Raw genomic sequence first — 19,164 nt, 5'->3', positions numbered from 1 at the left:
CTTGCACTTTGATGTGCTTTCGAACTGCTAGGTTGGCAGGAGCAGGGACCGAGCAATGGGAGCTCACCCTGTTGCGGGGATTCGAACCGCAACCTTCTGATTGGCCAGCCCTAGGCTCTGTGGTTTAACCCACAGCATCACCCACATCCCAAGGAGCTTTACAGACATATAATAAAGTGAGGGAGGCAAAGGTTTTTTAATACCTTTTAACTTACCTACCAAGATTTTAAGGCACTTGTCCTAATCTAGCGGCTGAGTATCACATGAAAACAAAGGCATTCCCATTATTAAGAGAAGAGTTTATGTTTTCAAATCTCACCTTCCATAGCACACAATATGACCTTGCTACATATATCAGTTTCTGAATTAGGATCAATTAGCTTTTCAAGCCTCTTTTGCATATCACTATTGTTCATCATCACACAAAAAATGATAGGTGTGTAGCCATCCTTCCCAAGAGCAACTCCAGGAATTTTCCAACAAGTTGATCTCTAATTATTCTCCTGGTAGGAGAGTTAAGGAGTCTTGTCTGTTTTTCACAATACTCCTTGGCTCCTACCCTACCAGCAAGATATAAGAATCATGCACTATGCTTCTCTAATCCACTTGAATTGCTGCAAAAGCCAGCATCAATCCAAAGCAAAACACATTTCTTCCCTGCAGTCGAAGTCTCACATTTGTTACAGTCACATTTGTTACAGTTCATCAGATTATTGCAAAAGAAACACATGAAAGTGCCAAAGCAAGCAACACGCGCATTCTCCATTCCAGTGTGCTACCAAGATTAATGCACATCTACAAAAAATGATCAGTACCGTTTATCAGGTTCCTGCATGTACGGGAAACTGGCAGGAAGAGCAACCCTGAACTAGCATTTCAAATGCTCTAGGAGCATATCGTTAACCTCCCTGTCCCAGAAAACAAAAGCAAGGTAAGCTGTAACAAGCAACATGAAACATCTACTTTACACAACATAATTCCAAGGTAGAAAGGGGACAATGATGATTCCCTTGTCTCCAACACTGGACCACTGTACACATCACAATGGTTATTGGTTTACCGTGAATGAACAGAAGGCTCCAGTATTGCTCCTCTCATAGCACAAGTGGGAGCCAGCTGTTTTATAGAATGCAGCAGGGGAATGAAGAAACCCATTCCAAAAGAAAAAGTTAGTTTCTTCAAGCTGTGGTGGGTAAGGATGCCTCCAGGTGAGCAAGAAAGCAGTGTACTGTAACTGGAAGAGGGATGGTACTTCTTTCTTTCTTAATGCCCCAGAGTTGCACTGAATAGTGGATTCACTGCAGAAATTGGCTCATTGAACCTACATACAGTGGTGCCTCGCAAGACGAAATTAATTCGTTCCGCAAGTCTCTTCGTCTTGCGAGTTTTTCGTCTTGCGATGCACGGTTTTCCATAGGAATGCATTGAAAATCAATTAATGCGTTCCTATGGAAACCGCCTTCCCCCGACCTCTTCTGTCCGGGCGATTTAAAAGCCCCTGGGAAGGCAAGCAGGGGGGACAAAGACTTTTGCCCCCCGCCTGCCTTCAGAAGAGGTCCAGGACAGGCTTCGCGGACCTCTCCGCAAGGAGCGGGAGCGCTCCTTGCGGAGAGTTGCCAGCGCGCCCAGGCTTCGCGGCCCCGCCGCCCGGCTTCGGGACATCGTTCCGATGCCAGGCGGCGGGGGGAGGCGTTCCTGCCCCGCCGCCCGGCATCGGGACAATCCCCCGAAGCCGGGCGGCGGGGGGAGGCGTTCCTGCCCCGCCGCCCGGCATCGGGACGATGCCCCGAAGCCGGGCGGCGGGGGGAGGCGTTCCTGCCCCGCCGCCCGGCATCGGGACGATGCCCCGAAGCCGGGCGGCGGGGGGGAGGCGTTCCTGCCCCGCCGCCCGGCATCGGGACGATCCCCCGAAGCCGGGCGGCGGGGGGAGGCGTTCCTGCCCCGCCGCCCGGCATCGGGACGATGCCCCGAAGCCGGGCGGCGGGGGGAGGCGTTCCTGCCCCGCCGCCCGGCATCGGGACGATGCCCCGAAGCCGGGCGGCGGGGGGAGGCGTTCCCGCCCCGCCGCTCGGCTTCGGGACATCGTTCCGATGCCGGGCGGCGGGGGGAGACTTTCCCGCCCCGCCGCTCGGCTTCGGGACATCGTTCCGATGCCGGGCGGCGGGGGAGACTTTCCCGCCCCGCCGCTCGGCTTCGGGACATCCTTCCGAAGCCCGGCGGCGGGAGGAGGTGTCCCCGCCCCGCCGCCAGGCTTCGGAGGAGGTCCGAGGACAGCGGGGAAGACGAGCTGCGCTTCCCCACTGTCCCGGAGATTTCCCTATGGGCTGTCGTCTTGCGAAGCAAGCCCATAGGGAAATTCGTCTTGCGAAGCGCCTCCAAAACGGAAAACCCTTTCGTCTAGCGGGTTTTCCGTCTTGCGAGGCGTTCGTCTTGCGGGGCACCACTGTAGTACATACTGGAAATTTGTTTTATAAGAACCGCTAAAGTGAAGTCGCTCAATAAGGATCCCTTGGTCAATTTACTTACCAGTTCTTGTAGTCTAAGGAAACCTGGCAAGAGGTTTGTTTCTAGTTCCCTCAGCTGCTCTGCTTTATCCAAAACCTTTAAAACCAAAGAGAAATTTTATTACACAAAAGTAACTCATAAGCAATTTAAAACGTTTGAATTACTTAAGTCCACTGATTTCCAGTGAGGCTACTCTGAGTAGGATTAATGTTGGTTATCACTTTATATATAAACATGGGATCCTAATCCAAAGAGGAAAATACAATGGTGGATGAATAGACAGCAGGAAAGTGGGAAAGTGGTGGGGTGGAATTAAGAGTGACAGAGGTCAGCTGAAAAGGATAGTTAGGGAGTAGGACAGAGTTAGTTAGAGGAGCTGAAAGCTAAACAAACTAAGAATAATCAGGGAGAGTTAAGCTGTTAAAGAGAACTGTTATGCTAAAACTATGTGTTCTTACCAAATTACCAATAGTACTAGATATTATTTTCCACAAATAAATATATTTACAGAGTTCTACAATTAAGGAGGGTGACCTGAGGAAGACTACATTAGGAGATTTCACTCCAAACAGTGCCTTTTAATCACAGAGCCAAGTTTATAAAAGACTCTCTATACATTAATAGGTAGTGGCAGCAAATTATTTGGAGGACTATTAAGGGATGTTTGCACTCGATGGGCCACCTAAACAAATTATGCATTCATTTATTTCTCTGTAACAAAATGTATATACCAAATGATTGCAATAAAAACTCTAGGTGGGCCTTAAAGATATTGGCAAACACTTTATACAGAACTTTACGTATGCCATCTAAGTAATCCTTTTAACAACACTGTCAAGGAATAGCACGCAAAACGTCCTAGATAGGACTGGAAATGTCCTCTGGCTGAAACCTTGGAGAGCAGCTTTGTCTCTAGTATAGACAATAGAGAGCAGCTTCCTATATTCCTGCTCCTTCTGTGACCGCCGTACTGAGATTGGGGGCGGGGTGTGTGTGTGTGTGTGTGTGTGTGTGTGTGTTATGGCTTGGCTAAGGCCACATGGTGGATTCAACAGGGAAAAGGTCACATTAACTGTTCTGCTACACCAGCTCTTTTGTGTTAAAGATAACTAGACTGATGAATTGCAATTCCAAACACAGGAGAGAAGAAACACGAAGGACACATTGTTCTCAACGCAGGTATAAACACAAAGTTTTATTGGCACCAACCTTCACCGGGGAAAATGAATCATTTTGAGCCTCATGATTAATCATGATTGTTCACTACCTGTTCTTGGATTAAGAGAAGCATTTAGAAGCCACTGAAGAGACCATCCATTTATCTTAATTTTCACTGAATTAATTGAGGCTGAAATATCTTGCGTTATTTACGAATGAAACGAAATAGCATAGATTAGTTTTGCCAGCTTGTGCTACCAGAACGCAAGTTCTTCCATCAATCTCCATTTAAACCGCCCCATAATAAATCCAAAGACACAGGTTAATTCACATAAATTGATTTCTCCACCACTCTTGTCTATTTTCATGCACAGCAGAATGAAATGCTCTAATTTAACACTTAATTGTTCTGATTTACCAACATCTTACCCAATAAAATTGATCATTCTGCAATATTTAATGTCCTGCCCTAGTATTTTATTATCTATTTTCAAGTAATTTCAAATATTACGATAAGCAACATTATTAATTCCCAAAAATTGGTTCTAAAACCAGTTAAGTCAAGGGTTGCCCCGCTGTAACATGCTCATCTGACAGCAGTAATCTTTCAGAATCTCACACCACATTTTTAGCACTTAACTATGCTCATTTTATGAGCATAAATTTTATGCTCATTTTATGGTGCTGGAGGAGACTCTTGAGAGTCCCATGGACTGCAAGAAGATCAAACCTATCCATTCTGAAGGAAATCAGCCCTGAGTGCTCACTGGAAGGACAGATCCTGAAGCTGAGGCTCCAAGACTTTGGCCACCTCATGAGAAGAGAAGACTCCCTGGAAAAGACCCTGATGTTGGGAAAGATGGAGGGCACAAGGAGAAGGGGACGACAGAGGACGAGATGAGTTTGACTAAACCGCGGGAGGCAGTGGAAGACAGGAGTGCCTGGCATGCTCTCGTCCAGGTGGTCACGAAGAGTCAGACACAACTAAACGACTAAACAACAACAAATGCTCATTTTTCCTGAAGAAAATGGAGGAGGTCCTTTGATGTACTTTGTTTAAATGCATAAAGATACTGTACATTTAAGTAAGCATTTCCTTGACTTCCCACTTGGCACTAATTCTTATGCTAGAAGGGTGGGAGTCTTCAATGTAGGAAGATCTCTTCCACCAATAGCAACTGTCTGAATACCGGACAAGATGACATGGGTCCTTCTCTGCTGGGCAATGATTGGGTGTGAAGAACCCATACAATTGGCCATGCCCACCTGGTGCTTATTTTCAGCAGCAGTATGGGATTTTTGCACCAGGAAGCAGTAAAGGGGAAGTCTCCCTTGAAAATAAGGAATTACTTTACTTTCTACCATCCACTCACCTTGCCGCTACTACCAGCATTATTTTTGATAACATACACCCAAGAGACACAGTCAGAAAACACAATGTCAAATTCACTACCTCTGAATTCAAAGAAATTAAGTGAGCCAAATATGTTGGGCACACTCACTAACTTTTTTGGCTGTTTATTTAAACAGCAGACTTGCCTGCCATATCACAAACAGCCGTAGAAACATGCCTCAGTTTCAACAGTAATTTACCATGTGGAATATGGTGCTTCCGGCTTGAGAAACCATTGTTGAAAAACTCCCTTGAAGGTGCATGGTTCTTTGGAAAATGGCCAGAACTACAGGCTAATTCATATTTATAGGTGCCACCTCGTAAGTGTCCCACACGAGTAGTGTGGAGCGGCCATCAGGCAGTCCTGATTGTGAAATTTGCCAACGTACAGAGTGTGAACATGGCCGCGGCAATCTATGCAATCCTGCAATTGGGCAACTCATTGGAGCGGTGTGTGCAGTTTCCAGAAGGTGGCACCAGCTTTACATGCGAGCTCTTCTCAGCCAGTCACAATAGGATTGCTCTTAACGTGAGCCAGTCTTCAACTTAATGCACACAGCCTTTTTCATCTTAGCCTTCAGCCAAATGCCAGGGCAAACACCTGTCTCAAATTTTTTTGGGAAAAGCACTCGGGTTTGGGACTTTGGTGAGCCTGTAATGGCAAGAAGCAGGGCAGCCACGAAGAATACCTCCCTTATGTGCATTAGCCAACCATCTCCCTTACAACCAGTTTAGAGCTACAAAACCTGGGTTTAGATATCAAAGCAGGACTGCAGGATAATGCACATATCCTCTTCCCTGATGATAAGCACATTCTCACAGTATAGGAGCAAAGCCCGGTCCACTTTAACCTCCTTTGAAGACATTCACATAAACCACGGAAGAGGATCAGAAGGAAAGCACAACAGGAGTGGTAGAGTGTATACAATCCCACAGCCCACTCCCCAAACCAGAGATCAACCATAGGCCTGAACAGAGCCTTAAGAACAAAGGAAACTGCCTTATACCAGGTCAGACCAATTTTCTCCCTAGCCTAATACTGTCTGCTCTGGCCAGAAGTGACTCTCTAGGATCCCAGGCAGAGACCTTTCGTATCAGTTGTGGTCCTTTTAACTGGAGCTACCCAGGATTGAATCTAATAACTTCTCTATGCAAAATATGTATTCTATCACTAAGCTACGAAGTCCAATATTATTTTCACTGGAGATCAGTGTGACAGAAATCAGGGGGCTCATACCCACGTAAGCATACATAAGTTTGCAGCCATAAGGGTGCAAAACATGACAGTAAAGCCATAGTATAATTACAAAAGTCAGGAGTTAATCCACCATTATAATAGCCAATGTTTAATAGGTATCTGAACGTGTTTCAAAACGTATTCACAGATTTTTATTAGACTCCAGGATGGGCAGTGTACTAGTAGCTTGCTGCACAGAACACCAAAGGAGGGAATGTGGGGTAGGGTGGCGGTGAAGTTACAAGTTTCTCAAAATTAACATAAAATTTTCAGTGTGATATTACTTTCTCAGTTTTCCTCAGAGGTTCAGAATGAGATCTTTCTCTTGAAAGGAATTCATCTATTCCCACTGTGTATCCATTAACGAGTGTTTCTGCATTAACTATTTTTCATACAAAGTAGTACAATAATCTTTCACCCACATTTCCTTTCTCCTCCATCTACTCTTCACAGACTATGTAGAATTATGTTGCCCAATTAATTTTTCATTGCTCTAGTTATACGTACACACTACATTATTTATTCAAGTGCGCTTAAAGCTTTTACAACAAAAACCCCAGATTTTCATCTTGCCCCTAGACTATAAGATTCATAAAATTAACAGCCTGTTATTCAAAGGAGCTAATTCCCCTCCCCAAACCACAAACTTTATGCTAGCCTACCCAAACCTTCCCATTTACATTAGCTGCCCCACTTAATAGCGTTATAGTACAAACCCTTCAGTAACAGTTAGTTGGTTGTCTGAGTTGATAATGTTTGTTCCCCTTCCCACACTTGGCTAAAATAAACATTGGTATGTTCTAGTATCCTCATTCACCTTTACATAATCAATTATTAAATCAGGGAGTTTAAAAAGCTGCCACGGAGAGCCTTATGATTCCTTGGAAGTAAATATGAGATTGCTCAGTCAGAAGATCACAATGGTGGACAAACGTTTCTAAAAGGCACCACCACTTCCATTCTAATATACAGCTGCAGTAAAGTTTTGGATGTGTTCTAGGCTGTATTCTTAGTTCACGTTAGGCAATGGAGAGGTCAAACTGGCCAGAACAGTGTCCTACATGAATGGGCACCTTAGAGCTAGAGTGAGAAGTTGGATCTCTGGATGCAGTGAAGCTGACCAGCAAGAATTTCTGACTCCCAGTTGATCAAATTTGCAGATGACACCAAACTGGGAGGGGTGGCTAACACCCCAGAGGACAGGATCACACTTCAAAACGGCCTTGACAGATTAGAGAACTGGGCCAAAACAAACAAGATGAATTTTAACAGGGAGAAATGTAAAGTATTGCACTTGGGCAAAAAAAATGAGAGGCACAAATACAAGATGGGGGACACCTGGCTTGAGAGCAGTACATGTGAAAAGGATCTAGAAGTCTTGGTTGACCACAAACTTGACATGAGCCATCAGTGTGACGCGGCAGCTAAAAAAGCCAATGCAATTCTGGGCTGCATCAATAGGAGTATCTAGATCAAGGGAAGTAATAGTGCCACTGTATTCTGCTCTGGTCAGACCTCACCTGGAGTACTGTGTCCAGTTCTGGGCACCACAGTTCAAGAAGGACACTGACAAACTGGACCGTGTCCAGAGGAGGGCAACTAAAATGGTCAAAGGCCTGGAAACGATGCCTTATGAGGAACGGCTAAGGGAGCTCGGCATGTTTAGCCTGGAGAAGAGGAGGTTAAGGGGTGATATGATAGCCATGTTCAAATATATAAAAGGATGTCACATAGAGGAGGGAGAAAGGTTGTTTTCTGCTGCTCCAGAGAAGCGGACATGGAGCAATGGCTCCAAACTACAAGAAAGAAGATTCCACCTAAACATTAGGAAGAACTTCCTGACAGTAAAAGCTGTTCGACAGTGGAATTTGCTGCCAAGGAGTGTGGTGGAGTCTCCTTCTTTGGAAGTCTTTAAGCAGAGGCTTGACAACCATATGTCAGGAGTGCTCTGATGGTGTTTCCTGCTTGGCAGGGGGTTGGACTCGATGGCCCTTGTGGTCTCTTCCAACTCTATGATTCTATGATTCTATGAACAAACAAAATGGATTCCACAATCCTGAATTCAGCCCAGTGCTGACCTAGAGCATGACTCCTGCAATATGTGGGATGTTCCTTAACAAGCAAGACAGTGCAGGAAAAGTTTTGGTTGGATGAAAATTTTCCCTTCCAGTGCCAAAGGAAGACAACCTCTGGGTCTAACACAAAACATTAAGGTAAGAATGGGAAATCTATTTAATTTCCATTGCCAACAGAAGTTTCAACAGTCTTGAAAGCTGCTACTGAACTCATAAAGCAGTTGGGTTTTGTTTAAGTTGTGAAGAAACTTCCTAAATGGATGGTATAGAAAACACTTTAAAAAGTAGTTGAACTTGTCTGCTCTATCTAAAGAACAATCTTCCTAAATTCTAAAATTACTGAAGATGATCTCAAGCTAGCTATAAAAAACCCTGAAAACCAATAAAACATCAGGCGTAGATGGGTTTTCTTAAAATTTCTACAAGAAGTTTAAAGAACTTACGGGAGGAAGAGGAAGCCCACCTGCCCCTGCCGAGGAGACGGGCCTGCTTCAGTCGCCTTAGCAACTGCCTTCTTCCTCCTCCCCGCCTCCTTTACGAAACTGTAAAACACCATCATATTGCTGGCTGTGTATTACAATGTTGGAAAGCAGATATCACCCAGCCCTAAACCCAGGTGACCTTTCAAACTTACCACATACAAAGTTTGTTTCTGCAGAGCAGGTGTCATAGTTGCCTGCTTAAATAAACGTATGAAATCGTTGAACGTATCACAGAATGGAAGAGGATATTCTTCCTTAGAGGAAAGGCTTTGTAACTGTCTCAAAATTTCTTCTAGAAGTAGTCTTGAAGTGAAACATTCGACACAGTTCACAAACACATGAGGCAGCTAAGGAGAAAGAAAATTGCATTAATGCTGTTACAAGAATTTGCAGAGAATACCACCAGCAGGTTTTTGTTTTGTTTTGCTTTTTTTAAAAAAGAAAAAACCAACAACCTGAGAGATTCATTCACATTTCTTGACATAATTACTTCTCAATGAGGATTGCTTGCTAACAAACATGCAAGCATTTCAGTACTAAATATTGAATGATTGGACTTCATGTATTAAGACGAAATAATTATTACATTTGCTGCCATTTCAATGTATTCTACACACAGTGGGAAGTTCATGAAAGTGAATCCAATAAACAACTACAATGGACCCTCGGGTTATGTTACCTTCGGGTAACGTAACTTTCAGGTTGCGAATGCAGCAAACCTGGATGTGTATACTTTTGGGTTTCGCCGCGCGCATGCATCTGCAGAAGCACTCTGCACGTACTCAATTGTGCCCCATGCATGCGCAGAAGGGCACCTCTGGTTACGAAGCTTTTGGGATACGTCCAGGCCTATGGAATGGATCCCATTCATAACCAGTATTATACAATGTCAACCACAAATTCACCACCACTCCCTCTAGCTGTAAACAAGGTTAGAGAAAGTTAAGGAGAACATGGCACAAAAGCAGCAACAACATTATCTGACAGGCCCCCAAATGAGGACCACAGAGCATCACAGGGCAAGTTGAGAGAGGCTAAAAAGATGTTAAAACCCACAATATGATCCAACCGAAACATTAAAATTACTTAATATGAATTGTTAATATATGGTTTAAGCACAGCGTGAAGCTGAAACCAATACGTTTTTTCTTAGTTCACTCTTGTTCTGAAGAGTTAGCCCTTGTCTTATCATTCATGTCACCTCAACCCCACATGGATCATCAAAAGGGCCAGCACAAGACATCTTGATGCCTGAGGCACAGCAGCATTTGACACTCCACTCCCCCACTCAAAGTCAATCAAGTTATTTTGGCACCTAAGGCACAAAAGCTCACAAGGGCCTCTCCTGCTTCCTGCCAGTAAACATACAATAATAATAAATTAAGCAACTAACCATCTGCTGCCCTTTCATGACAGACAAAATAAATTACCTGAAGTGGCCACTTTCAGGTATGCCTAATGATAGGGCTGGACATGTACTGTCACTATAGCCAGTACCTGACACTGCCAGAGACAGGGCAAATGCAGAAATACAACAGTACTAAGTTACAGTTGATTTGTAGGGGAAATCAGAGCTTTGCTTCCTCGTATTCATTGCTGCTTAAGCCTAGGCCCGATGTACCAAGTTATCTGGGGACAGTCAAGAATGGTTTTCTTGAGGAAACAGGAAAGATGAACAAACTGATGGTTTCAGAGGATTTTTAAAAACAAAACTTGAAAGCATTTCCCAATATACAGAATGAATCAATTTTTCTTCTTACCTCTAAGGTTTTCAGAAGAGTCTGCAACACATAAGTCTTCCCACTGGATGTGTGTCCATAGATAAAAAGGGATGGGAAGCTCAAATGCTGACGCTGGACAAAAATTATATATATATATATATATATTAGTGTTTGTTTTATTTCTTTTCTTTTCAAGCACACTGGCCTTTCTTCAATCAAAAGATGTACAGAACTTTGACTCATCAAGTTTTTGGCTAGATGAAAAGTTGCAGAATGAAGGGTTCGCTAAAAATGCAGCAGCTAAGATCCACCAGGACAGCTTATCCCTTTGATTTTATAATCCATCAAATACAAGGAAGTTCGGTTCAAAAGAATGACTGGCCTGAAGCCCAGCACTGAAACTCCCAAGACATTACAAGTCAAGAGACTGGCCTGTTTGGTAACAGTACCCAAGGCTCCATGACAGAAAGCCTTTAATATGGAGCATACGGATAGCTTTTCAAAAACATCATTGTGACTGTTGGTAATTGTAAGCTGCTTCGAAAGCCAATCGCAGCTAAAAGCAAGAAACAAATACAATAAACTTGTTGAGTCATAGGCCATGTTCACACATTAACAGTAAGTCAAGAACCTTGGCTGAATTAGCCATACTGTGCACAAGCTACGTAATGGTGCATGCAGCCCAATCAATTGCTTCACACAAGCAGGTAAATGTACTAGTTAGGAGACAACTTCTGAACCCAAGTGCTGGGAGGGCAACTGCTTGGGTGCTGGGAAGGGCGCCAGGGCTATGAGGGGATTGATAAAGCAGAAAGTCTGTGTGCAGATGTTTTGTGTGCTTGTGCTTACTGAATGGGATGGGTGGTTTTTTCAAGATATGCAGTGCAGGGGGAGTAGGCTGAGTGAAACAGTTTTGGGATGATCTTCCAGTTAACATGGTTTCTAAGAAATGGCTTTGTGATCTGGAGTTCCTAGGTGAGTTACTTGTCTTTTAGCCTCACTAGTGACCAGCTATGCCCACCACAGTTGCCGTTTTGTGAATGGGCCTGCCCCCTACCATGGCAGCCAATACAATTTCACAGAACTCCAAATGTGCTCGCAGGCTCTGCAAAATTGGAGACACCAGAACTAAATAGAGAATGCTTTTTCAGTATGTGGTTAAATACCCTTAAAGAGAATATAAGTCAATGATTTGCACTTCTGAGGTCCTGGCACTTAACTGCATAATCTCTCACTCTCTCTCTCCTTAGCAAGAAACTTGCTTCCTATTTTTTTGCATATCCAAACCACTGGTTATTAAGTCAATATCTTGCTTCTTAAATATTTTTAAATATTTTCTGGAAATTGTTCTGAGTTGCTTTTCCAGTCCACAAGCTGAGAGTCTTAGATGTACTGCATGATGTACTGCAAATACAGCAAAATGATAATTGTACAGGTTCATAAACTTACATGCTGACAAGCGATTCATGATGGTAACAAGAGAAAGAAGGGTGATTCCTAATGAATCAATCTGAAACCCGCATTGGAATTCATAGTTTCATTGTTCATCCAATCTTCAATCAATAAACACTTTACCTATGGTAGGGCAGCTGGTCTGAACACACTTATCACTCATAAAAAATACTTCTTTAGTGATGTATATGCACATCTGTACTAAATTCTTCCAATCCTTCCATGTAAAAAAAGCTGACTGCAAAATTCCAGGGTATCACATGTACAGATGTATGCATGTATGTCCATTCATTGCTGTGCACACCCAAGGAGGAGACAGGATGATGAGTGGCTACTGTCCCACCTCACATACAGATTTGCTAAATCTGATATTGTGTACACTGGCCCCACAATGAGTAGTTTTCTAAACAATGAAATTTCAAATTCAATCAAATTATGTATCACTTCACACAGAAGGGGTCCTGAAACGATTTACAAAACCCTACAGAACAAAATTGATTAAAATGAAGCAAAAATACAGCTGTTCACCCACAACAAAAACCACCCAACATAAACATGTGACCTCCTGCCACCTTATCAAAGGTTCTGTTTCAGTAAGGTATCATTCATTCTCTGCAACACTAACTATTTAAAGCAAATAACTGCATATTGGCAATTTTCAACACATCAAAAGTTATTTTAATTGTTGAGGGCAATATAAACACTCAACAAGGAAAAAGCAACACCACACACAAATCATTACTACTGCTTGGGAATGAAGCAAAAGAAAAACAGAGGGGAAATCTATTTTGAAGATACAATTCTACCTGTAGCCATGTTCCTGTAACAACTGTTCAGACACAAGTATATTGTACACAGTGATAATTTTAAAGATAAACTGGTTAAAGAAAGAGTATAAACCGATAAAAATGTTTCTGCAATGAACACCATTTGAATAACTATTACATCCACGTCTTTCAGTTAACTAAGTTCAAGCTAAATGCCTGGGTAGACCAACAAGTGTTGCAATGTTTCCTGAAGGCAGGGTTGAAAAAATCATTCTTCAGGGATTACTAGGAGAATCCCTGGAAATTACTGAGATAATCAAAATCATCTCCATGGTTGAAAAATGTAACCTTTCATTTAAAAACAATCTGCACGTCTAGCACTCATGCTGAATACATCAGTACAGCAAGCTTCAGAAGACTGTCAGGCAAAATTAAATGCCGCAGCAGACTGCCGACATCAATTTCCATACCGTGAACCAAATGACACATTATTCTCCTTAACGGCTTGTAGGGATATTATATTTAATTACAGATAAAGGTAACAACTTCAACTATGCCACAGCCCATATTAATCAATGCAGGAGTTGCTGCTTATATAAGACAGGAGAGGGGAATAGCAGAGTATTACCCTCACAGTTTCTGCTTGAAGCGATGCTCTTCCCGTTATTAACATAAGCCAAAGAATGTTTGTGTTTAAAAAAGACCTTTTGCATAAAGAATGAGCTGTGAGCCAAGAATTCCCCACTTCATATCTCACCTATCATGAATCCATACATAGGCCACTATCTTTTTGGCAGTGTGCTCCATTTGAAATACGAGGATAATGTTGCCCTACTTAGCATACAGCTTTATAAGGATATTAACATTCTGCAAGTAAGTTAGAAAGCACTACATGACGATAGCTCTTTGTATAACAATTTTCCTGCCAAGGAAAGAATGCATTTCACGGAAGTCCCATACACTGTAAAAAAAATCTGGAACGTGTTCTGACACCACAGGTGATGTGGAGTAGTAGTCAGGCACACTGGGCCTTACCATTTCTAATCCGAACTGAGAAGGCATTCTAGAATGAACACATCATAGTTCCCTATAGCTACAGCACAGGAAAAAGGTCAGTACAATGGAACCTCAGTTTTCGAATGTCTCTGTTGACAAACGTTTTGATTTCCGAACGTCGTAAACCCAGAAGTAAATGCTTCAGTTTTCGAACACTTTTCGGAAGTCGAACATGCACGTTTTGAGTTTTCTGTATTTTTTTTTCCATTTTAAGGCTTCTGTATTGAGTTTTGGTTTTCAAACGTTTCAGAACTCAAACAATATTCCAGAACAGATTACATTCGAAAACCGACGTCCCACTGCCTTTCAGGAAATCTTGGTCCTCTGATAACTTTTTTTCAAATTAAGGAATTCCTGGTAACCATCGAGATACCACAAAGTCTCCACAAACACAGCTGGGTATACAGAGATACTGTATGTGGAGTACTTAAGGAACAGCGCTACATAAATAGCATGCATTATTCCCTAATTACCTATTCAGATAAATAAATGTCAAAAGAAGGCCTTGTTTGTACATTAGAATTTAACAGAATCACTACTGAGTTTTATATGGCAACCTTTAAAAAAAAAAGGGGGGGGAGGCCTGACTAGTCTACATTTTCTTGTAAACTCCTACTGGTAGCCAGGGGAAGAAAAGCAGCAATACAGTGGTGCCTCGCAAGACGAAATTAATCCGTTCCGTGAGGCTCTTCGTATAGCGGTTTTTTCGTCTTGCAAAGCAAGCCCATTGACAGCTTAGCGGATTAGCGCTATTGGCGGTTTAGAGGCTTTTAGCGGATCAGTTGATAAGCGGCTTAGTGGCTTAGGAAAAGGGGGGGGGGAGGGGAAAAAACCCCGCAGGAACTCGCAAGACATTTCGTTTTGCGAAGCAGGCCCATAGGGAAATTTGTTTTGCAAAGCGCCTCCAAAACGGAAAACCCTTTCGTCTAGCGGGTTTTCCGTCTTGCGGGGCACCACTGTACAAAACTGATACATTAAAAACAACCATAACTGCATTTCTTTGCACTTAAGAGAGACGTGCATGAGTTAATCCCTTGTGTTATGAAAAAACACCTGTGGTTAACTCAGGTATGTATCTCTGAGTTCCAAGAACTCCTAAAGGACATGCTAAGGTAATAGTAAAGACTTGCTAAAGGTCACAGAGACCTTCAGTTAAAGTAAAATTTGAACCCAGGCCTTCCTGGGCCAACTGTGGTATATCCACTTCAGCTTTACTACCTGTCAGGAGCAAAAAACAAAAACAAAACACTGTTTTCCTGCCCAGTAAGAAGTATCTTGCCTGAAAAGCAGACTTTGAATTAAAAAAAAATATATCTTAAAGGGCAATTAGAAAAAGAAAATTAGAAAGTGCTACCTCTCCGAAGATCGATAACAAGGTGGACACTTGAGATTCCCGAAAAAGCACCAAGCTTTCCAAGCGAAGTAACGTGGCTTCTGGATATTCTGGATGTTTGAAAACAGGCATTTTAACTTCTGTCTCTTGTGTCTTGCAACTTCCAGGATTGCGGAGGTGGGCAGGTCTGTTAAGGGAAACATGAAGCGACAAACTGATTCTCACCTTATAGCATAGCCAAAACAAAATAAATTCTTCAGATACCTGATAAACCTGATACACAAAATAAATTCTTCAGATACCTGAAGAAGTGTGCATGCACACGAAAGCTCATACCTAGAACTAACTCAGTTGGTCTTTAAGGTGCTACTGGAAGGAATTTTTTTATTTTGTTTTGACCATGGTAGACCAACACGGCTACCTATCTGTAACTTATAGCATAGCGTTTCAGCAGCAGTAATAATAATAATAATAATAATAACTGAAGTAAATACGGCAGCCCAACCAATCGTCCACCTGAAGCCCAAGATGACAGCGGTCTGGGCCATAGTAAAAAAAATAAAAATAAATGTGAGATTATCCCCACTAATTTGTAGCCAGGTATTTATGGCATAGATGTAGATTTTAACGATCAGACCGTCTGCAAAGAGGCAGCTAACACTTGCAAGTCGCTCCTCACGGGCACTAAATACCAACCACAGCGGTAATAAGCAGCACACCTGCCCGCCACGTTGTTATTATTATTATTATTATTATTATTATTATTATTATTATTATTATTATTAGGGGGAAGGGGTTTGTCGCCAATTTCTGTTTCAGGAACCGCTAGAAAGCGAGTCTGAGGTAAGGACTCCCAGTGAGTAAGCCCTGTTGCTCTGCTTCTGTGGAAGAAAGAGCCAGGCCGCTCCCTTGAAGCCGGACCCAGGCGCCCAAATATTTACCTCAGCTCCGCCTTCAACCGCCAAAAGACACTTTTCGCCCTCGCCGGCTCCCGCTCCGACTACACGCGAACCCTCTGAGCATGCGCGGCGAAGCCACACGCGCCTCCTACCATGGCTAAGGCGCAGGCGCACCGCGCGTTTGTTGGGTTTTTTTAAAAAAATAAAATAAACATGCGCAATAGCAGCCGATGAAGTCATTAGAGGGCACTTTCCGGTGCCCTTACTTTGGACAGGCGCTTTTCCTCCCCACGGCCTGCAGGGGGAGCGCGAGAGAGGAAGGGAAACCAAAGCGAAAGCGACGGCTGGAAGCAAACCTCTATTTAAGACCGGCCTTTTGAGACACTTGACATAAATTGCCATTTTACTGTTCACGGTGCATTTGCACAACCGGACGCCTAGCAACAAAACATGCCCTTCTCGTATTGCTCTCTGCAGCCACAGCAAGAGCTGCAACTCGCCAACGGTTTGACTTCACCCCCAAAAATGCACCCCACTCATAGCTGTCAACTTTCAGATTTGAAAATAAGGGATCAGAAGCCTCAAAAATAAGGGATCAGCAGACTCACCTGTCCCAGGGACAGTCTATGGGATATCTAACAATCCGGGATAGCAGCGGGAAACGTGCTGGAATAAGAGAATTTCCCGCCCCAAAAAGGGAAGGTTGGCAGCTATGACCCCACCATCTCCAGAGATGGATGGGTGCCAACCAACATTACTGCCCATTTAATCCCAGGTGGGTTTAACTAGATGCCCTTTATTTATGAGCTCTGCTGCTGGAAATGAGACACAGCTCGATGCTTTTCCTGTGTGCACTCAGTTCTGAACAGCTTTACTCCCAAGTAATAAGTGGGTTTATGAATGCAGCTTAACCCTGGAACTGTAAGGAAACAACAACATCGAACTCGGCAACTGAGTTCGTATACTCCAGTTTATAGATATTCTCCCCAGGGACATCTGCATCTGTTTTATTTGCAACACTTGACTGCCAAGCAGCATGAACAGGAATAATCTCATGGATCGCCTTGTGAAGTATTCCCTAGGCATCATCATAAGCATCATAAGGTTGTTTTTCAAAGCATCACTCAGCTATTTTCATATCAAATATAAACAGCTCCCTTCCCCCCCCAAAAAAAAGCTTATAACCTTTGTAGAGAGCTATTAAGAAACTCTGTAAAGCAATATTTTCAGTTCTGCCTTATTGAGGCTTAAAGCCATTTCCTTCGCCCACAGGAATTCTGCAGATCTCTGTTCCACACAGGAAGATGCCTTCTTTAAAGTCAGCCCATTGGTCTGCCTAGCTCAGTGCTGTGGAAGTTCAATTGCAGCAGCTTTCCAGGGTTTCAGAAAGCTGTCTTTCCCAGCCCTATACGGAGAAGACCAGAGATCGCTCCTGTGGCCTTTTGCAAGGAAAGTATGCACTCTGCCACCAAACCGTGATCTTTCCCCCTAGCTTCATGTTGTTGTTGTTGTTTAGGTGTTTAGTCGTGTCCGACTCTTCGCGACCCCATGGACCAGAGCACGCCAGGCACTCCTTTCTTCCACTGCCTCCCGCAGTTTGGTCAAACTCATGTTGGTAGCTTTGAGAACACTGTCCAACCACCTCGTCCTCCGTTGTCCCCTTTTCCTTGTGCCCTCAATCTTTCCAGCGTCAGGGTCTTTTCCAGTTACAGATAGGTAGCCGTGTTGGTCTGCCATAGTCAAAACAAAACAAATTCCTTCCAGTAGCACCTTAAAGACCAACTAAGTCAGTTCTTGGTATGAGCTTTCGTGTGCATGCACACTTCTTCAGATACACACTTCTTCAGGGTCTTTTCCAGTGACCCTAGCTTCATACTGTCCAGTAAACATGTATATCCAGGATATGGGCCTGTTTTGCAGCATACAAACGGTCTGCTGTTGGGAAAAGGATGCAGCAGACCAGGGTGGGCAGCTCTAAACACAAGTACAGATGAAGAATGATAAAGCACACCGGCTCCATTCCAGATCTAATCATGCTAAGAGGTGTTCTTTAGGACGGGAAGCACAAGAATGTGGCTAGAAGTGCATATTTGTAATGTGGATGTGTGGTGCTGTGGGATAAGGAGAAATCCCTGCTGAGCTCTCTGTATGTTCTGAAATCTGAAAAAGGCACTACAGCAGGAGTCTGACCTTGCCTCATTTCTAACCTGCTAATTTGCACTCCCCACACAACTTTCCGCCAGAGCAACAAAATTTGGTTCTCAATACTCTTTTGCTACGCCTGAAAGGAGAAGGCAAAATGTTTTTAGGCATCATTGAATTCCTCATGCTCTAGTGCATGGACCTCTGCAAGGAGCCTGGGTTGCCTGTCTCAAATAATATATATATTCTAACATATGTTCATGTGATAAAGCAAGTAAGATATTCAGTTAACTGCTGTTTCATATAAAGGATGGAATACAGGCCACAGGCAGCAATGGTATTTCCTGCTATCCATGACGGAATCTAACACGCAAGATGGAAAACAATTGCTGTCTGTTAAGTTGTGGGTGAACATATCAGACGACACAGCGATTCTTCAAACAGCTGTTGTTTATTCACAGGCCAGGACAGAACTGAACTGAAGGGTTCAGTCAGCCTGCTTATATAGAGCTCCAGTACAATGTAACTGTAACAATTTTCTAAAACTATCCAATCACTGAACGTCACTTTTGATCCCTTATTTGCATAACTATCTACAGTATCCCCCTGCTGGCCCAGGGTGAGAACTTCAGTACATAACACTGTCAGTAGAGCATTCTGGAACAAATTTCTCTCTGGCTCCACCCTTTGGAGATCTAAAAGCATCTCAATGGTCCACATGACATTGCTCCATTGATGATACCTTTCTATGGCTGGAAAGAGTAAACTACACACTGATATATTTGCCTCAGTGATATCCCAAACCAGGGCTGAAGTGATAGAGGAACCTGCTGAAAATTGTTCTAGTATATTCCGCTGACAGGATTTGTTTTTTCTTTTGCCAGAATTGATTGACTGATTGTGCTTTCCATTCAAGTGAATCCCAAAGCAGCGCGTGGACAATA

At 43.2% G+C, this 19,164-nt stretch overlaps 1 protein-coding gene across 2 annotated transcripts in view; it reads right to left on the bottom strand.

Annotated features, from left to right (window-relative positions):
* Positions 1-15,396, bottom strand: part of ORC5 (origin recognition complex subunit 5) — a 68,031-nt gene extending 52,635 nt beyond the window's left edge. Inside the window, exons 1-4 of one of the 2 annotated variants that reach the window (XR_014160848.1) lie at positions 15,201-15,396; positions 10,611-10,703; positions 9,003-9,197; positions 2,527-2,601 (exon numbers count right to left, since the gene is read on the bottom strand). Coding sequence is in view for 1 of the 2 variants with exons in the window: in XM_081879180.1 (XP_081735306.1) it covers positions 2,527-2,601; positions 9,003-9,197; positions 10,611-10,703; positions 15,201-15,311 (474 nt within the window). In the remaining variant the exon portion in view is untranslated. The remainder of the gene's footprint in view (positions 1-2,526; positions 2,602-9,002; positions 9,198-10,610; positions 10,704-15,200) is intronic. The other variant, XM_081879180.1, reaches the window with a different exon arrangement.
* Positions 15,397-19,164: the final 3,768 nt, after the last annotated feature.

This window comes from Podarcis erhardii, assembly GCF_964252035.2.
Source record: "Podarcis erhardii genome assembly, chromosome: 10".
NCBI lineage: Eukaryota > Metazoa > Chordata > Lepidosauria > Squamata > Lacertidae > Podarcis > Podarcis erhardii.
The sequence above is the reverse complement of the archived record's forward strand: the minus strand, read 5'-3'. Positions and strand labels throughout refer to the sequence as shown.